Source organism: Balaenoptera borealis (assembly GCF_965194805.1).
Source record: "Balaenoptera borealis genome assembly, chromosome: 4".
Taxonomy (NCBI): domain Eukaryota; kingdom Metazoa; phylum Chordata; class Mammalia; order Artiodactyla; family Balaenopteridae; genus Balaenoptera; species Balaenoptera borealis.
In genome coordinates this window covers 10,105,802-10,121,693 of record NC_138861.1, presented here as the reverse complement: position 1 = coordinate 10,121,693, position 15,892 = coordinate 10,105,802, and the positions used below count along the sequence as shown (strand labels likewise).

At 38.9% G+C, this 15,892-nt stretch overlaps 1 protein-coding gene across 4 annotated transcripts in view; it reads left to right on the top strand.

Annotated features, from left to right (window-relative positions):
- Nucleotides 1–15,892, top strand: part of FAM13A (family with sequence similarity 13 member A) — a 365,856-nt gene that overhangs the window by 223,120 nt on the left and 126,844 nt on the right. For all 4 annotated transcript variants that reach the window (XM_082391636.1, XM_082391638.1, XM_082391635.1 and 1 more), the window contains one exon: nucleotides 5,015–5,178. In XM_082391636.1, coding sequence (XP_082247762.1) covers nucleotides 5,015–5,178 — 164 coding nt within the window. The remainder of the gene's footprint in view (nucleotides 1–5,014; nucleotides 5,179–15,892) is intronic.

Sequence of the window (15,892 nt, the reverse complement as noted above, 5' to 3'; positions counted from 1 at the left end):
TGGTCCCCGTCCAGTAAACTGAGTCCCTCCTGCTTCTGACTCACCGTCATTCTTCTGTTTCAGTCCTGCAGGGCACAGAGCTCCTACCCAACACTTGCCCACGGGACAGAGGGCACGGTTGTGCCCTCGCAGTGACAGATTTATATGGATAAATATTAAGGCACACGTTATTTTCTTTATGTCTTATTTTCTTATGTCTTTTATTTTTAGTCAGATCATTGTATCAGGGTAAATCAGAGTCTGGTATCACAAGCATGTTTTTCAAGTGCTGGATTCTTTGTTCAGCTTTTAAAGATGAGACCTTGTTAAAACCTTTATAGTGTTGACTGTGGCAGAATTTGATTTTTGGCCTTTGAAATTTATTCATGTATGTTTTATTTTTGATGTATTTTGAATTTTTTTAAATTGAAGTACAGTTGATTTACAATGTTGTGTTAGTTTCAGGTGTACAGCAAAGTGATTCAGATATAAACATATATATAATGTATATATATTCTTTTTCAGATTCTTTTCCCTTATAGGTTATTACAAAATATTGAGTTCCCTGTTTCATACAGTAGGTCTTTTTTGGTTATCTATTTTATATATAGTAGTGTGTGTATGTTAACCCCAAAGTCCTAATTTATCCCTACCTTTCCCCTTTGGTAACCATGAGTTTGTTTCATGTATATTTCAAGTATGGCGATGTTCCAAGCATTATTGGAGATATATACATATATATATATATATATATGTGTGTGTGTGTATAACTATGTCTGTACATTTATATTTGCTAACTGAGCTCATTCTATATTATATATCATAAAATTATTTCACAGTCCTGTTAAAAACTTTGTAGATATTTTAATGGCTGAATATTCTTTCATCATATACATGTGCCATAATTACCTTATAGTAATTTGGCTATTTAGAATAGTTACATTTTGGGCCTATTATAAATAAAAATACAATGAACACACTTCCCATATAGTTTCCTCATACCCAGTTTCTTCCCCCTAAAATTATATTGCTAGAATGGTTCAGTGGATGCCAGAGAGATAAATTTAAAGAAAGTTTTAATTACTAATGCCCCCCCCCAAAAAGAAGAAAATGGGTTGCATTATGGGATATAATGTGACTTTTATCCAAAACTGCCTTTTCTTCTTGCAATTCTAACGTTTAACATATGACCAACTATAGAGAGTAGCGGTAATCACAGGTCCTGTGGTCTGGCTCCTTGGGGTGTAACTGTGTCTCTGCCACTTCCTCACTGGACAGACAACTCGAGCTATGCCTCCGTTTCCTCAGCTGTGAAATGCTAATAATAGTAGTCCCTGCCTCTTCAGGTTGTTGTAAGAATTAAATGGGTTAATTTATGTCAATCTCTTGGAACTGTGCTAGATGCTAGAGGTGAGTAGATGCTCACTCACTAAATGTTTGTTCCTAACAGCAACAGCAACAGTATCTAAGAGGATATTTCCTAATTTTACATTTTCAAAGATTATTCTTTTGTTTCTCTTCCTCTGGCATCTCAAATACTGAAGTATCTCAAATTACTTCTTAGACTCTTCCATACCTGCAAATACATGCACGGAATGTGCTTTAAGATTCCTAGGATTGCTAGTATTTGAGTTGTACACATAAATCACACAGCATGTGCATAGATCCTTATCTCAAACAGCCAATGGCAGAATTCTTAGCAAAATGTTTTTCACAGATGGTTGGGGGGCTTTTATAGTTTTCACCTTCAAGTCCAAAAGTTGTCATGAAGATCACTAAAATAAAGGAGCAAAGTGTGGTGTGAACTCCTGCATATCTCCAGCAGAAAGAGAAAGCTGCCTACCCCAGTCCGTATCCCAAACCCTTGGCCGTTTTCCTACCGGGGCCACACGTTATGAGGCTGCAGATGGGTCTCTCTAAGGACATGCACTCCATTTGTTACAGTAAGGTTTTATTTTTATTACAGTAAATTCTTGCCCCACAGAGCTTGGCTGAACCTCATGAAGTCACTAGCAACTCTTGTGTAGACAAGGCAGGCCTGCTGGGCCTTCTTGACCCATTCCTGCTAAACTCAGAGCTGATGCTGGCCTGTTATACGTGTACATGCCAGTGACAAAAAGGGAGGATGCAACCAGAAGAAGAGTGTATATAGAGAGAGGAGCTGCCTCCGTACAGATTTCTCCTCCCCATTCCCTTTAAAGCAAGGTTTCTCAGCGTCAGCTGTACTGACAGACGGACCAGACAACTCTCTTTCATGGCAGGCTATCCTATGCATTATAGAATGTTTAGTCACATCTCTGGCCTCTACCCACTAGATTCTAATATCACATACCCTCACCCCTGTTCATGGCAACCGAAAATGTCTCTAGACAAAACTGGCTCTGGGTGAGAACCCCTGCTCTAAGGCCACAGTGTAATAACATGTCTCTTTGTACCCTTGGCTTTGGCCGACTGGTGTCATATTCCTCAGAGTCCTGTGATGAAAGGGGCCTTGAACACCATCTCAAAGTCCACCACTGAACTCTGTGCAATCCGAAATAGACACCTGGAAGCACAGAAATAAAACCACTCCTCTACCAACGTTATAACGCCAAGGCTTAAACTCTGTGTTCCTAAAAAGCTCAATTCCAGCTAAAGAAAGTGATCTCTTCCTTTTTCTCAAAGTTAATACATTTGTACTAAAATTAATTACATCAGTAAAACGGCAGGTTTTAAAATTTTATCACTCTATTAATTTTTCCTGTAGTCGTCATCTCTATAGTGAAAATGTATAGTCTTCAAGGTACATCTTCAAGAAGATATCATTAATCACCTTTAAAAATTGTGCATTCCTTTTAAAAATGTGTATGTATTCCACAGTTCTAGTCATCTTAGACTTATTGAGCCACTTCTTTTCTAACAATTTTGTTCTCATAAACTTCATGCAGTATTTTCATGTTCTGTGCACAAGCTCAATTCTTTGCACTCCTTTGGTGTAAATAATGAGTTTATATTTTAAAGTTAATGGTTAATGACAATCATGTCTGTTATTTCTATAGAAATTAAATCATTGGGAAATACACTTAGATAAATGTAGCTGATGTAGTTGCTGGTATGTGAATTCTATTATGGCGTTATGGAGTCTATTTTAATATAAACTGGCAAGATGGAATAAGCTGCATATTACCTTTTTTTACCTTAGAATATTTTTTTACATAAATAGTTGAATCAAATTTAGAACCCAAATTATCACTGAACCTAAAATGTCATGTCATTATTTTAACACCATGAAATATTGCCAAACAACTGTTCTTAGTTTTTTCTCAATATTAAAATAAATATCATTGTGGATGTGAGATTTTTTTAGCTAACTAATTGGAAATCGTACTGCTTTTTCAGTGGTTTTTATTGATTTTTCATGTCTATTTTTATGAAATATGTAATAGCATATGCTTACACTTTTCATGTTGTGTTGCTGTTTATCTGAGTATTTCTTTTAGAAGTATTCTTGGCAAATATAGCTATGAGCTATAGTTATTTCATAATTTTAAAAAATTTTCCCTTTGATTTTCATGAGCTTACGAATGCTCTACAGAGAAATGAAACTGAACAATTAATTGGCAGTCATCAGATTTGGGCAAATTTTACATAACAATATTAATAAAAGCTAGCTTTTATTTAGTGTTTGTTTTGTGTTAAATGTAACTCTGCTAAATTATTTTCATGTAATCCTCATAGTGGTATGAATTTATTAAATATTTATGTCCATAATTGTCCGTGTTACTCTTTTTAATTGTCCATTATCCTAGCCTCTTGGTCAGTCAGTGTCTTGGGAATATCTTGTAGTTGAAGAGTGTTTGTCTGACAATAAGTATTTATTAATGGGTTCAAAACTTTGCTTGACTTCTTGGTAAAAATGTTACAAATAATATAAAGAAGGAGAAGAGAAGGGTGAGGTAGGAGGAGCGATCTGGTTGAGGCCACGTGACCTAGAAACTTGAGATAACTAAGATTACGGTATCAGATGACATGCAATCAAGTGTAGATTGTGTGGTGGTGAGTTACAGGAATTCAGAGTTGGGAAAGGTTATTTAGACCTGAGGGTAGTTTGCCCAGATTGCTCTGTGGGCAGTGGATTCTTATCTCAACCTCAAAGGAGTTTAGGGTTTGGTTTGGTTGGTGATTGGCCAGTGATCAACACATGACATTGTAGATGAAAGGACAAGCAAGAGAAAAGTCCTAGAGATGAGAAAAAGCTTCCAGTGTAATGAATACTTTTGATCCAAGGGTTTGAAACTTTCCTGAAATTCTGACATGATTTTTACACATTTTTAGGAAAAGAATATTGGTTGTATTCTCATTTTTTCTGACCTAAAATAAGAGAGCATGAAGGTATTTCTGGGGTCAGAGAGACCTGAGATATGAAAAGTCAATACACCCAGTATTCATTTGACACTTGGGTTGCCCATGATTCCAGAGATAGAAGAAAAGTAAAAAAGTTGTGTTTTTCCTATTTATTTCCTTAATTCAAAATTTATTACACCATACGTTGCCCTACAACAGAGGATTACAATAGAAACTTGCCAACTGGTGTGTATTTTGCTTGTTGGTAGTAAATATTTCCAGACACCTTTCTCACATTGGCATTCTCTATTTCAGTGGTTCTCAGCCTTTTTTTTTTTTCTGCCTCTTTCTGACTATTTCTTCTCTCCTTCTAGGTTGCAGTCTGATATACTCTCATAATCTCTCATTACATAGAATAATTATTCTAAGGAGAGGTTAGGCCTGGGGAAGATTTGTATGAGAATCCAGGAGAGGGGTATGGGCCATAATGGTTTGAAAGTTCCCCTCAGGAATATTGGTATCTCCCCTTCACTGTGCCCTTTGCTATATAAGAATTTTTGTATGCATTTTCAATTCTATACCTCGGTTGATATTTTTCTGGAGTGTGATTAATACATTAGATTATTAATAAATTCGAATAAATTATCCTCAGTAACTTAATTGGAAAGACTTTTAAAAATTCTTCTCTTCTTTATTTTTTTTTATTTTTTAGATCCCCAAATCTAGGAGTGAGGGATCTGTTCAGGCCCACAGGGTACCGCAACCAGAGCTGTCTGATGGCGTTCCTCAGGTCAGCCTGCAGCTAAGTCAGAGAAATTCCTGCTGGGATGACATGAATTCAGCAGAGGATGCTAATGCTGCCAAATTGCCATCCAGGTTAGCATGTTGCCTTTGTTTACACATCGTGTATTGCACCATCTGTGCTGATATACAGGCCCGCGTATGCAGGTATGTTTGCACGTATCCACCACCGGGGTCATCGGGATACAGATCAGTAAAACTATTTAAAACTTACTGTAACTTTTGAAAAATTTCTGACTAGTAATTCTTATCACAGAAGCATTCTTATCACACAAGCATTCCTGGTTTGTTATATTTTATTTTATGGATTAAAACAAATTATTTAGTCAGTCGGACTGTGCTAGGCTCACCTTAAAAGTTAGAAGAGTTATTTTTTAGATGCCTTTTCACAGTGTGTTCAGTGGTCAATATTATTTGCAATTAAAGTGGACATCACAGTTGTTACTAGAACCAACTCTCGCTCACAAATTTTGAATGTTGCCCTTTAACCTTTAGGTTGTGCGTTAAACCTGAAAGCAAACTTCTTTGGTATACTTGAGGAAAAAGGCATACAATTTTCTTAAAATAGGTAAAATGGGGTCTGAATCTTATTTACTCCTCACATATAGAATTTTTCCTTTTAAAGGTTTTTCATCTTTTATTATAACTGACAACCTATTTCTATAATTTAAAAAATGTCATTACAAGTATAAGACAGAGAGTTCTAAAGAATGGAAAGATTTTTAAGACATTATATAAATAATACAGTTAAAGAGCTTGCCACTTTGGATTGCCTTATAGAAAAGATGGAGTTCGGGCTGGATTTTTTAAATGAAGATAATTTAAATATGAAGAAAAAGAAGTCAAGGCTCTTGTAGATGAGCCCAGTTAGGAGGCAAGAGTAGGTACAGTGTATCTGGGACATACCAAACAGAAGTCATGTGAGGAATCAGTGGGGAAAAAGGCTGGGAAGGTGGGGTAAGGCCAAGCCATTGAGGACCTCGAATGCCAGCCTGCAGTTATTTCTTGTTCAGGCTTGCCCCTCACTGAACAGATGTTCAGCACTTGACCTCTGCTTCCAGGAAGTGCCTTAGGACAGAGGATGCAGCAGTGAACAAAGCCAGCCAGACCCTGGAGTTCATGGACCTTATGTTCTAGTGAGGGAGGCAATAGCAAGACACACAGGAAAAAAAAAACAAACAAAAAGCCTGTGAAGACCATTTCAGCTCATTAATAAATGGGGGAGTTAAGAAACAAGTAGGTTAACGTAATAGACTGACCCGAAGACCATTTTCGTTTGCTTAGGCAGGGGAAGCCTGAATTGACACAAGAAGGCGGGAGAGAAGAGAGCCTTCGGAGATCAAGGCAAGAGCATTTCTGTGCAAAAGAACTGAGGTAGGGAAGCTTAGCTTCCTGCTACAGGTAGCAGGAAACCAGGGAAAGTTCCAGCTGGGTAGGGTTAGGTGATGGGAGCCATGGTAAGTTGGTATGTTGGAAAAGGAATCTTCCATCAGCATGCAGGCTTGATTGGAAGAGGAGAGCTTGGAGGCTGGTACGGTGTTGGTTCCTTCAACAGTTATTAATTTTCACTGAGATCTAGTTGTGTGGCATTTACTTGCTGGGTGCTGGGGATTCAGAGAATGAGAGACATATGCCTTGCACTTGGGGAAACAGAGGATAAGTGAGTAAAAATTCCATAATTATCATTAAATAGACATTTCGCTAAGTGCCTGTTGCGTACCAGGCACTGTGAAATGGGCTGGTGATAAAGTCATACCTAAGATTCGAGTGCCTCTCTTAAGGCGCTTTGAAAACCGTCCGCAGGTTGCCGTGTGAGAGCAGAGGAAGGGCACAGACCAGGTGGGGACCTGGAGTTCAGAAGTTTCAGAAAGAGGGTGATTTTTGAACTAGGGCTAGTGGGATTCGTGGAGGTACTGGGCAGGGAAACCGAGAGAAGGGTGCTTCTGGAAGAAAAAAGCACACGTGCAAGGACAGATAGGGCAGCGAGGGCAGCTTGGAGGAGAGCTGCGAGTGCGGCGGGCAGACAGGGCATCTGGATTTTGGAACTGAGACTGGCAGAGGGGCTACAGGTGGGGTCAGAGACGAAGATGGATAGGTCAGAGTGTGAGCAACTGTACCCCATATTAAGGAGCTTGGATTTTTCTCTTAAAACTGTCAGAGGGTGATTACAGGAATATGAGCAGGAAAACGATAGAAACAGACTTGCATTTTATAAATTCCTGTGTGTTTCTGAGACACAAATCAAGAAGTGAGATTATGGAGAGAAGGCACAGCTAACATTGCTCTGGCCTCCGTTTGTCCCTCTGGTTGGCAGATCTCCAGTTAAAACAAATGCATATTAGTATTTTTTAATTTCTTCTGTACCTTCCAATTTTTTTTTTAAGTACGGTCTTAAAGAACTAACTTCTTCCCGCTGGGCAACCGTAAAGATTTAGATAGGACGACACCTCACTGTCAAACCTTGCTACCCACCATCGTGCAGAAGCTCATTCAGTCTCTTGTCTCTATCCATAAATCTGGAGTGTCTGTGCAGAGATTTTTACTTTTTTATTTTTATATACCTCTTAATAGATTGTGTGACAAATTATCAAAAGACAAATGGAGATCATTAAAATGAATTTAACTAAAAATAACTTTTAAATCCTTTTTATATGTCTTGAAGTAGCAGAATAGGTATTGTGCCAATTTTTATTTCAAATATGAACTTACGAAGATGTTTTCATTTGTGGTTGCTTTCTAAAACAAGTTATTGGTTAGTTCATAAATTTGAGCTAGAAAAAAAGAAGTGTGCCTGTGTTTGGTACACACACTCAACTTTCTCTAAATCTTTTTTTAGGGAAGTTTCCATTTTTCTCTTTAACAGTTTATTGGTTGCCTCAGTCTTAACCACAGAGGTTGGCAGTGTTGTATTAAGTATTTTGCTATGCCCTTGTTCTCTAAATACAGTATTTACTTTGGCTTACCAACACTTTTCCAAGGAATTGTCAAGAAGCATTCATCTGAGCTTTTCATAGTATTGATTTATTTTTTAGTGGCTCCTATTAAAAGAAAAAGAAAGCAATTCAGCAAAATCTATTCTTGTTTGACCTATGATCTGGTAAGTTTGATTTACTTTACAAAACAAAAAATAAAGCAATTCTCTTTGCACTTATTAATAAAATCATTGCAATACATTTATACATAACAGTTTGATTTTCAGTGGAGCTACCATATCAGTTAACAACAAAGATAAAACCAAGAAAGAACCTTTGGTATTGAAATGTCCAGAATGATGAAGTGTCCTATGATTTTTCAACAACAGGTTTGATTTCTAGGGCTTTGAGAAGTGATTTTGGCTAACAGTGTGTTCTTGATAACTTGGAATTATTAGAGTTTAGACCTTGTTCAGTATTTTTTCCCAGGTTGGCTGACTTTGATCTTTTTTCTTCTTAGTTTCAAATCGTAAACATAGTCCCATTGCTTCTTGAGATGTAATAGAAATATGAATTTTTATCAGCAAATGTTGATTGTTTTTCTGCTCTTCAGATAGTGGCAGTAGAAATAAAAGCATAAAGCGGTAACACATTTTAAAATGAGCATTCAAAGAGGAGCTCAATATTATGTATTGTTTACTGGCTGACTTCTATCTTGGAACATTATTTATTTATATGAATAACTTTTTTCTGTATTTCTGTAATTGTCTAAAATTGGCATTGAGGATGTAATCATATAAACAATCATTTTTCTAGTCTTCATAGAATCTTTCTCTCATAATTAAAATGGCTTCATGAGAAAAGCTTAGGAATAACTATCTCTTGATTTTGTTAGAGCTCAGTGGAGCTATTTTATACTGGATTCGCAGGCAAGGACAGAAGTGCTTAGTGACAGGTTCACTTCATTCAGAAAAGGCATTTAGCCAATCCATTTATATCGTCTAAATCTGACATCAGCAATTTCTAAAATATTGTCAAGATTTCTTTTTTGTAATCCAGCTGTTGGCATTACCGAAACTCACAGTAGACTGAAAGGCATAACTCCTAATCTGACATGCTGACTTTAAAAGAGTAAAAGCCCTGTCCTTCTCCGCCGTATAAGTACAGTGCACAAGTTTGGTGGGTTAGAGGCACGCAAAGAAGTGAGGATATTGTTGGGCAGATGCATCCCTTAGGCAAGGCTAGAACATTCCAGTCCCTCTCCCTACACATGATAATCTTATCTTGCTTCTTTTAAAAATATTGAGGAAAATATTTGTTTTGTCATTTACACAAGAACTAAACTATAGGTGTTAACTTGGTTAGTAAACAGGCCACTTAAAAATTTTCCTGGAAGGGAAAGTTACACATCCATCCTAAAAAAGTAAAAGGAAAAGATCTGTATGTAAAGTTTAAGATGTTACAATAATTTGAAGCTTCAAGGATAGCTATATTACTATCTATTTCAACATGTGAAATAGATAAATGATTATTTTTTCATGTTACTGGCACTATATTATTACTTTCAGAATTTAATTTTAGAACTTAAAGAAGAGGATTAATATTTTTAGTCTTTTAGATGTTAAACAATATTTATTGTAATGTTTTATTTGAAAGGTTATGCATTTCCTTAAATGTGTGATTTTCTTAAAGGCCAAAGGAAAACTTCTAGTTTTTGTTCTATAAAGTCAGAGTGAAGACTCAAGAAAAACTGTATGTTGTATGATTCTATTTGTATGAAATGTCCAAAAAAGGCAAATTTATAGAAACAGAAAGTAGAGTTGTGATTGTCAGGGGGTGGGGAGCCAGGAAGGCACTGTATATGTACAGGAGATTAACTGTACATGCCTGGAGGGACCTTATTTAGGGGAATGAAAATATTCTAAACTGATTTATCGTGATAGTTACACCACTCGGTAAAGTTACTAAAAATCACTGAACTGTGTACCTGAAAATGTGGATTTTATGATATGTAAAATACACCTCAATAACACTGTTTAAAAAAATACAAATACAAAAAAAGTTGGAGTAAGGAGAAGTGGATATGCTTTACCAAGAAAGTCACTTGAGTGCAAATTGCTGAGATACCACTATTGTTATAAGTAAATGCTCTCTGCAGAGAATTGTGTTTGCTACATTTTAAGAGAATTTGTTCCTTTGTACTTTTCATTGACTATGACAGCATGGTGGCAGGAATAAAGGTCAGGTCCTCTTGAAATGCAATTCATAAGGAGAGAAAGGTAGAGAGGGAAAAAGCTCTTTGTTTTTTCATCCCTGGAATGATTCCAGGTTGTGGTTTACTGTGCTATAATCAAAAGTTATTGAAGTGATCAGTATTTCAGGGAGACATAGAAACAGAAAGGAAAAGCTCCAACATCTTGGGAGTTCCACAAAGAAAATCATAGGTCCATTGTTCATAAAGCAGAAAAGTTACCCAGTATACTTCTGTCAACGGAAGTTCCTGGTCTCCTTTCCTGTAGGTGAGTGTCCTATAGACACATTGGCAATGAAAATAAGTTTTGTACTTGGCTCTTACATAAAGAGATAAAGCAAATAAGAGTGATTAAAATGCTTTCATTTTCTGTAATAGGAATAAATAAATAGCTACCACTATGCCAATCATTTACCTAAAATAATATGAAGAATATAGAATTAAAATATATTTGCTTATGTTACAGAGGTGTTCTTAATTTGATAGATAAATGAGGGAAACTACAATAAATCTCTTTTCAATGTGTTTTAAAAACAATTGTTCCCTGGGATAGCATATTCTGCCTGAAAGCATTGTTGTATTCTGAAAGTTTTATCTATTTGTTCCATTTTTCAATACTTTTGAATTACATGAGGAATACATTCTTCTTAGAAAAATTTCAAATACCACTGATAAGACTAAAGTTCCCCTTGACCCTCTTGCTCTACAATTCAAATTCCCTCCCCTCTCCTCCAGGAGATAACTGTTATTATGGGTTTAATTATATATTCTTCCAGACTTCTTTCTGTGTATTTACACAGGAGTATAGTTTGCATACTTTTCCACTTTTTAGGAAACAATTTTCATGATACTGAATGTATTGTGATGCTTCACGTGTTCCTGAAATTTTCCAGTTTCCTGTATCATTTCCCCCTACTGTGTCGTTCCTTCCCTTTCCTTCCCACCTTGGTATTCAGTGGTCTCCAGGTCTCCTTCCTTGACTGCCTACTCCCTCCTCTGTCTGTTGTCTCTTCCACAGCTAATCTAGTCACAGAATGATAATATGCAAATCAGTATCTTGGACCTGAACTCAGTTCTAAGTTTCCAGGGCCTGCAGCCATCTCTACTTCAGCCTTTACCATAAACTCACTGTGCCCAAACAGAACTCATGTTCTCATCTTTCCCTCCAACTTTGCTATGTGTTGCATTCTCTCAACCACTAGACTCAAACCTTTTATATAATAAGTCACCAAATCTTGTCAGTATTTCCTTTTCAGTATCTCCGACATACTTTTCCCCATTTTCTCCCCCATGATCTCAACTGTAATTTAGGCCTCCATCACCTTGTGGTTAGATAATTACTACATCTTCTGCACTCCTCTAACCTACTGGATTTATTTTCTTCATACAAGTTGGTCCTATGCCTCTGTTTTCAACTCCTAACTCTATACAGTGACTTCTGGATCTATATCTCCCATTCAGAATCCTGCATTGTATGTCACTCTTAACTAGCAGACGTGTCAACCTTATCCATAAGAAACCACAGACCCTTCCCTTGCCCCCTACCCCATCCATAGCCAGCCAATCCCAGAATGCTCTTTGACAGTCTCACTGTCTATATTTGCCTCATTACTACCCTACTCCTTACCACCTCTGCAAATGCAAATGCAGATCATACTCCTTCTCGGAACTATTTAGTGGCTTACATGTGCCCAGCCTACAGGAAAATCCTTTCTCTGTTCTCCACCTGTCTTCCCAGCCCCTTCTCCCTCCTCTATGGCTGCCTTTTTCTCATACTTACAGCCACCATATAACCCATACTTTCCATAACTTATCTTGGTTTCACATGTATCCTCTTCAAGATTAAATCATGTGTCAGACTTTGTCTTGATATTTTCTTAAAAAATTTTACAGCAAGATGACAGAATAGGAGGTCCCCTGCCCATATTCCCCCCACAGCAACAATAACTTGGCAGCCATCCATAGACAAAAGTGCCTTTGTAGGAGCTTTGGGATCCAAGTAAGAGGTTGCAAAACTCCAGCATAGCCCAAGACTAAGGAAGGTCATTTTGAGAAAACCTACCCTCAACCAGGTGGCAGGCTCACAAACCATGGTTCCATGATGGTGGCTACAGGCCTGGGAAAAGGCCCATTCCCCTGTGGACTCAGCTGTAGCCCCCTTTGGCCTTGGTTCCACCACCAGTACCACACAGGGGACCAGGGAGGAAACACGCCCACCCACGCCTTGGGTAACAGGTCCATGACCTCAGTCCCAACTGTAGACCTGAAGCAGCCCGTGACCTGGCTCCAGCCACTCTCAGCCTTAATCTGGAAATAATCCCTCCCACCCAGGCATCCGGCAAGAGAGACACTTGTCCATTTCCCCAAAGGCAGGCCTGCCAACCTCGGTCTGACGGAGGATTCTGAAGTAGCACCGCGACTCGCCCCGGCTCCCACCAGCTGTGCTCCAAGACGAGTCCTGCCCACCCAGGACCTGGCAGCAGACATGCTTCTCCAAGCCCCCAGAGGCAGACTGTTGAGCTTGGTCCGACTGTGCATTCTGAAGCAGCACTATGACCTAGCTAGCACCAGCCCCGCTCAGCCATGGGCCAGGGGCAGTCCTACCCACCTAGGAAACTGGCAAGAGGCTCATCCATCCATATACCCAGAGGCAGGGATACAGACCTCAGGCTTGGTTGTGGACCCCGAAGCAGTCCCATAACTCAGTTCCAGCCTTTCTCAGCAATGGTCGGGGCAGTCCTGCCCACCCAGGACCTGGCAGGAACCCTCCCATAGACCTGGCAGGAGCCACACATCTGGTAACAGGCCACTGTCTGAGGACCCTAAGGCAGACCCTTGTCCCAGTGCCAGCTCTACTAACCAAGGTCCTGGAGGCAGTTGCATCATCCCAGGGAGCAGATAGGACCCACACCTGCCTAAGTCCACCAACCACAGACCCAGCAGCGGCCCTATGACATGGCTTTAATCCTGCTTAACTGGGATCCCAGAGGCAATTCCATCAGCTCAGGGACCTAAAAGAAGAATGTCTTTTCCTGCCAAAACCAGTCTGTAAAGACCAGAAGAAGTGTTTGCGCCTTCAAATGCGCAGATACCAGTGCAAGGCTACACATATCACAAAGAATCAGGCAAACGTGACACCACAAAAGGAACCTAGTAAAGCTCCAATAGCCAAACCAAATAAATGGAGATAGACACGTTTCCTGAAAAGCAATTTTTTAAATCATGTTTTAAAAGCTCATCAAGGGACTTCCCTGGTGGTGCAGTGGTTAAGAATCCGCCTGCCAATGCAGGGGACATGGGTTCGAGCCCTGGTCTGGGAAGATCCCACGTGCCGCAGAGCAACTAAGCCCATGCGCCACAACTACTGAACCTGCGCTCTAGAGCCCGCAAGACACAACTACTGAGCCCGCATGCCACAACTACTGAAGCCCACGTGCTTAGAGCCCATGCTCAGCAACAGGAGAAGCCACCACAATGAGAAGCCTGTGCACTGCAATGAAGAGTGGCCCTGCTCACCTCAACTAGAGAGGGCCCGTGTGCAGCAGCGAAGACCCAATGCAGCCAAAAATAAATAAATTTAAAAAAAAAAAGCTCATCGAGATGCAAGAGAATGTAGATAGCTAAATAAAATCAGGAAAACAGTACATAACAGATCAAGACATATAATAGAGAAATAGAAACCATAAACGCAATCAAACAGAAATCCTGGAGCTGAAGAATACAATGACAGAACTGAAAATTCAATAGAGACCTTCAACAGTGCAGAGTTGATCATGAAGAAGAAAAAATCAGCCAACTTGAAGACAGGAACAAAAAAAAAAAATGAAAAAGAGTGACAAAATCGTGCAAGACCTAGAGGACACCATTAAGCAAATGAATGTACACAACTTAGAAGTTCAAGCAGGAGAGAGAGAAAGGAGAAGAAAACTTATTTAAAAAGTAATGGCTGAAAACTTCCTGAATCTTAAAAGGGATATGAACATCCAGGTGACGCTCAAGGGACCCCAAGCAAGATTACTCTGAGACATGTTATACAGATTGTCAAAAGTCAAAGACCAAGAGAGACTCCTGAAAGCAGCAAGAGAGAAAACAATTCACCACATACAAGGGAACCCTCATGAGGCTATAAGTGGATTTTTTGGCATGACCCTTGTAGGCCAGGAGGAATTGGGATGATATATTCAAAGTGTGAAAGAAAAAACTGCCAACCAGGAATACTATATCTGACAAAGCTGTCCTTCAGAAATGAAGGGAAGATGAATACATTCCCAGACAAACAAAAATTCAGGGAATTCATCACCACAAGACCTGCCTTACAAGAAAGGCCTAAGAGCATTATTCAAATTGAAAGAAAAGGAAGCTAAGTAACCACATGAAAACGTACTGCCCAGACTTCCCTGGTGGCGCAGTGGTTAAGAATCTGCCTGCCAATGCAGGGGACACAGGTTCAAGCCCTGGTCTGGGAAGATCCCACATGCCATGGAGCAACTAAGCCCGTGTGCCACAACTACTGAGCCTGCACTCTAGAGCCCACAAACCGCAACTACTGAAGCCTGCATGCCTAGAGCCTATGCTCCACAACAAGAGAAGCCACTGCAATGAGAAGCCCACGCACCACAATGAAGAGTAGCTCCCGCTCACTGCAACTAGAGAAAGCCCGCGCATGGCAACGAAAACCCAGTGCAGGCCCCAAAATTAATTAATTAATTAATAATTTTAAAAAATACTACCCAAAGAGATCCACAGATTCAGTGTAATTCCTATCGAAATTCCAATGGCATTTTTCACAGATTAAAAAAAAAATCCTGAATTTTATATGGAACCACAAAAGACCCCAAATAGCGAAAGCAATCTTGAGAAAGAAAACAAAGCTGGAGGCATCATATTCCTGATTTCAAACTATGTTACAAAGGAATAGTAATCAAAACGGTATGCTATTGGTATGAAAACAGAGACATACCAATGGAGCAGAATAGACAACCTAGAAATAAACCTAAGCATATACAGTCAACTAATCTTTGACAAAGGTGCTAAGAATACACAGTGGAGAAAGGATAGGCTCTTCAATAAATGGTGTTAGGAAAACTGGATATCTACATGCAAAAGAATGAAACTGGACCCGTATCTTACACCACACTTGAAAATTAGCTCAAAATGGATAAAACACCTAAATGTAAAACCTGAAACTGTAGAAGTGCTAGAAGAAAACATTGGGGAAAAGCTCCTTGACGTTGGTTTTGGCAGTGATTTTTTTGATACAACTCTAAAAGCACAGGCAACAAAAACAAAAATCAACAGGTGGGACTACATCAAACTAAAAAAACTTCTGCAAGGAAGGTTTCTGCAAGGAAACCACCAACAAAATGAAAAGGCGAACTATGGAATAGCAGAAAATATCAATATTTCAATCTATATACCTGAGAAAGGGTTAATATCCAAAATATATAAGGAACTCATATAACTCAATAGCAAAAAAAAAAAAAATCCAGTTAACCCAATTAAACTGGGCAAAGGACTTGAATAGACATTTTTTCAAAGAAGACATAGGAATGGTCAGCAGGTATATGAAAAAGTGCTCCGCATCACTAATCATCAAGGAAATGTAAAATAGAACCACAGTGAGCTA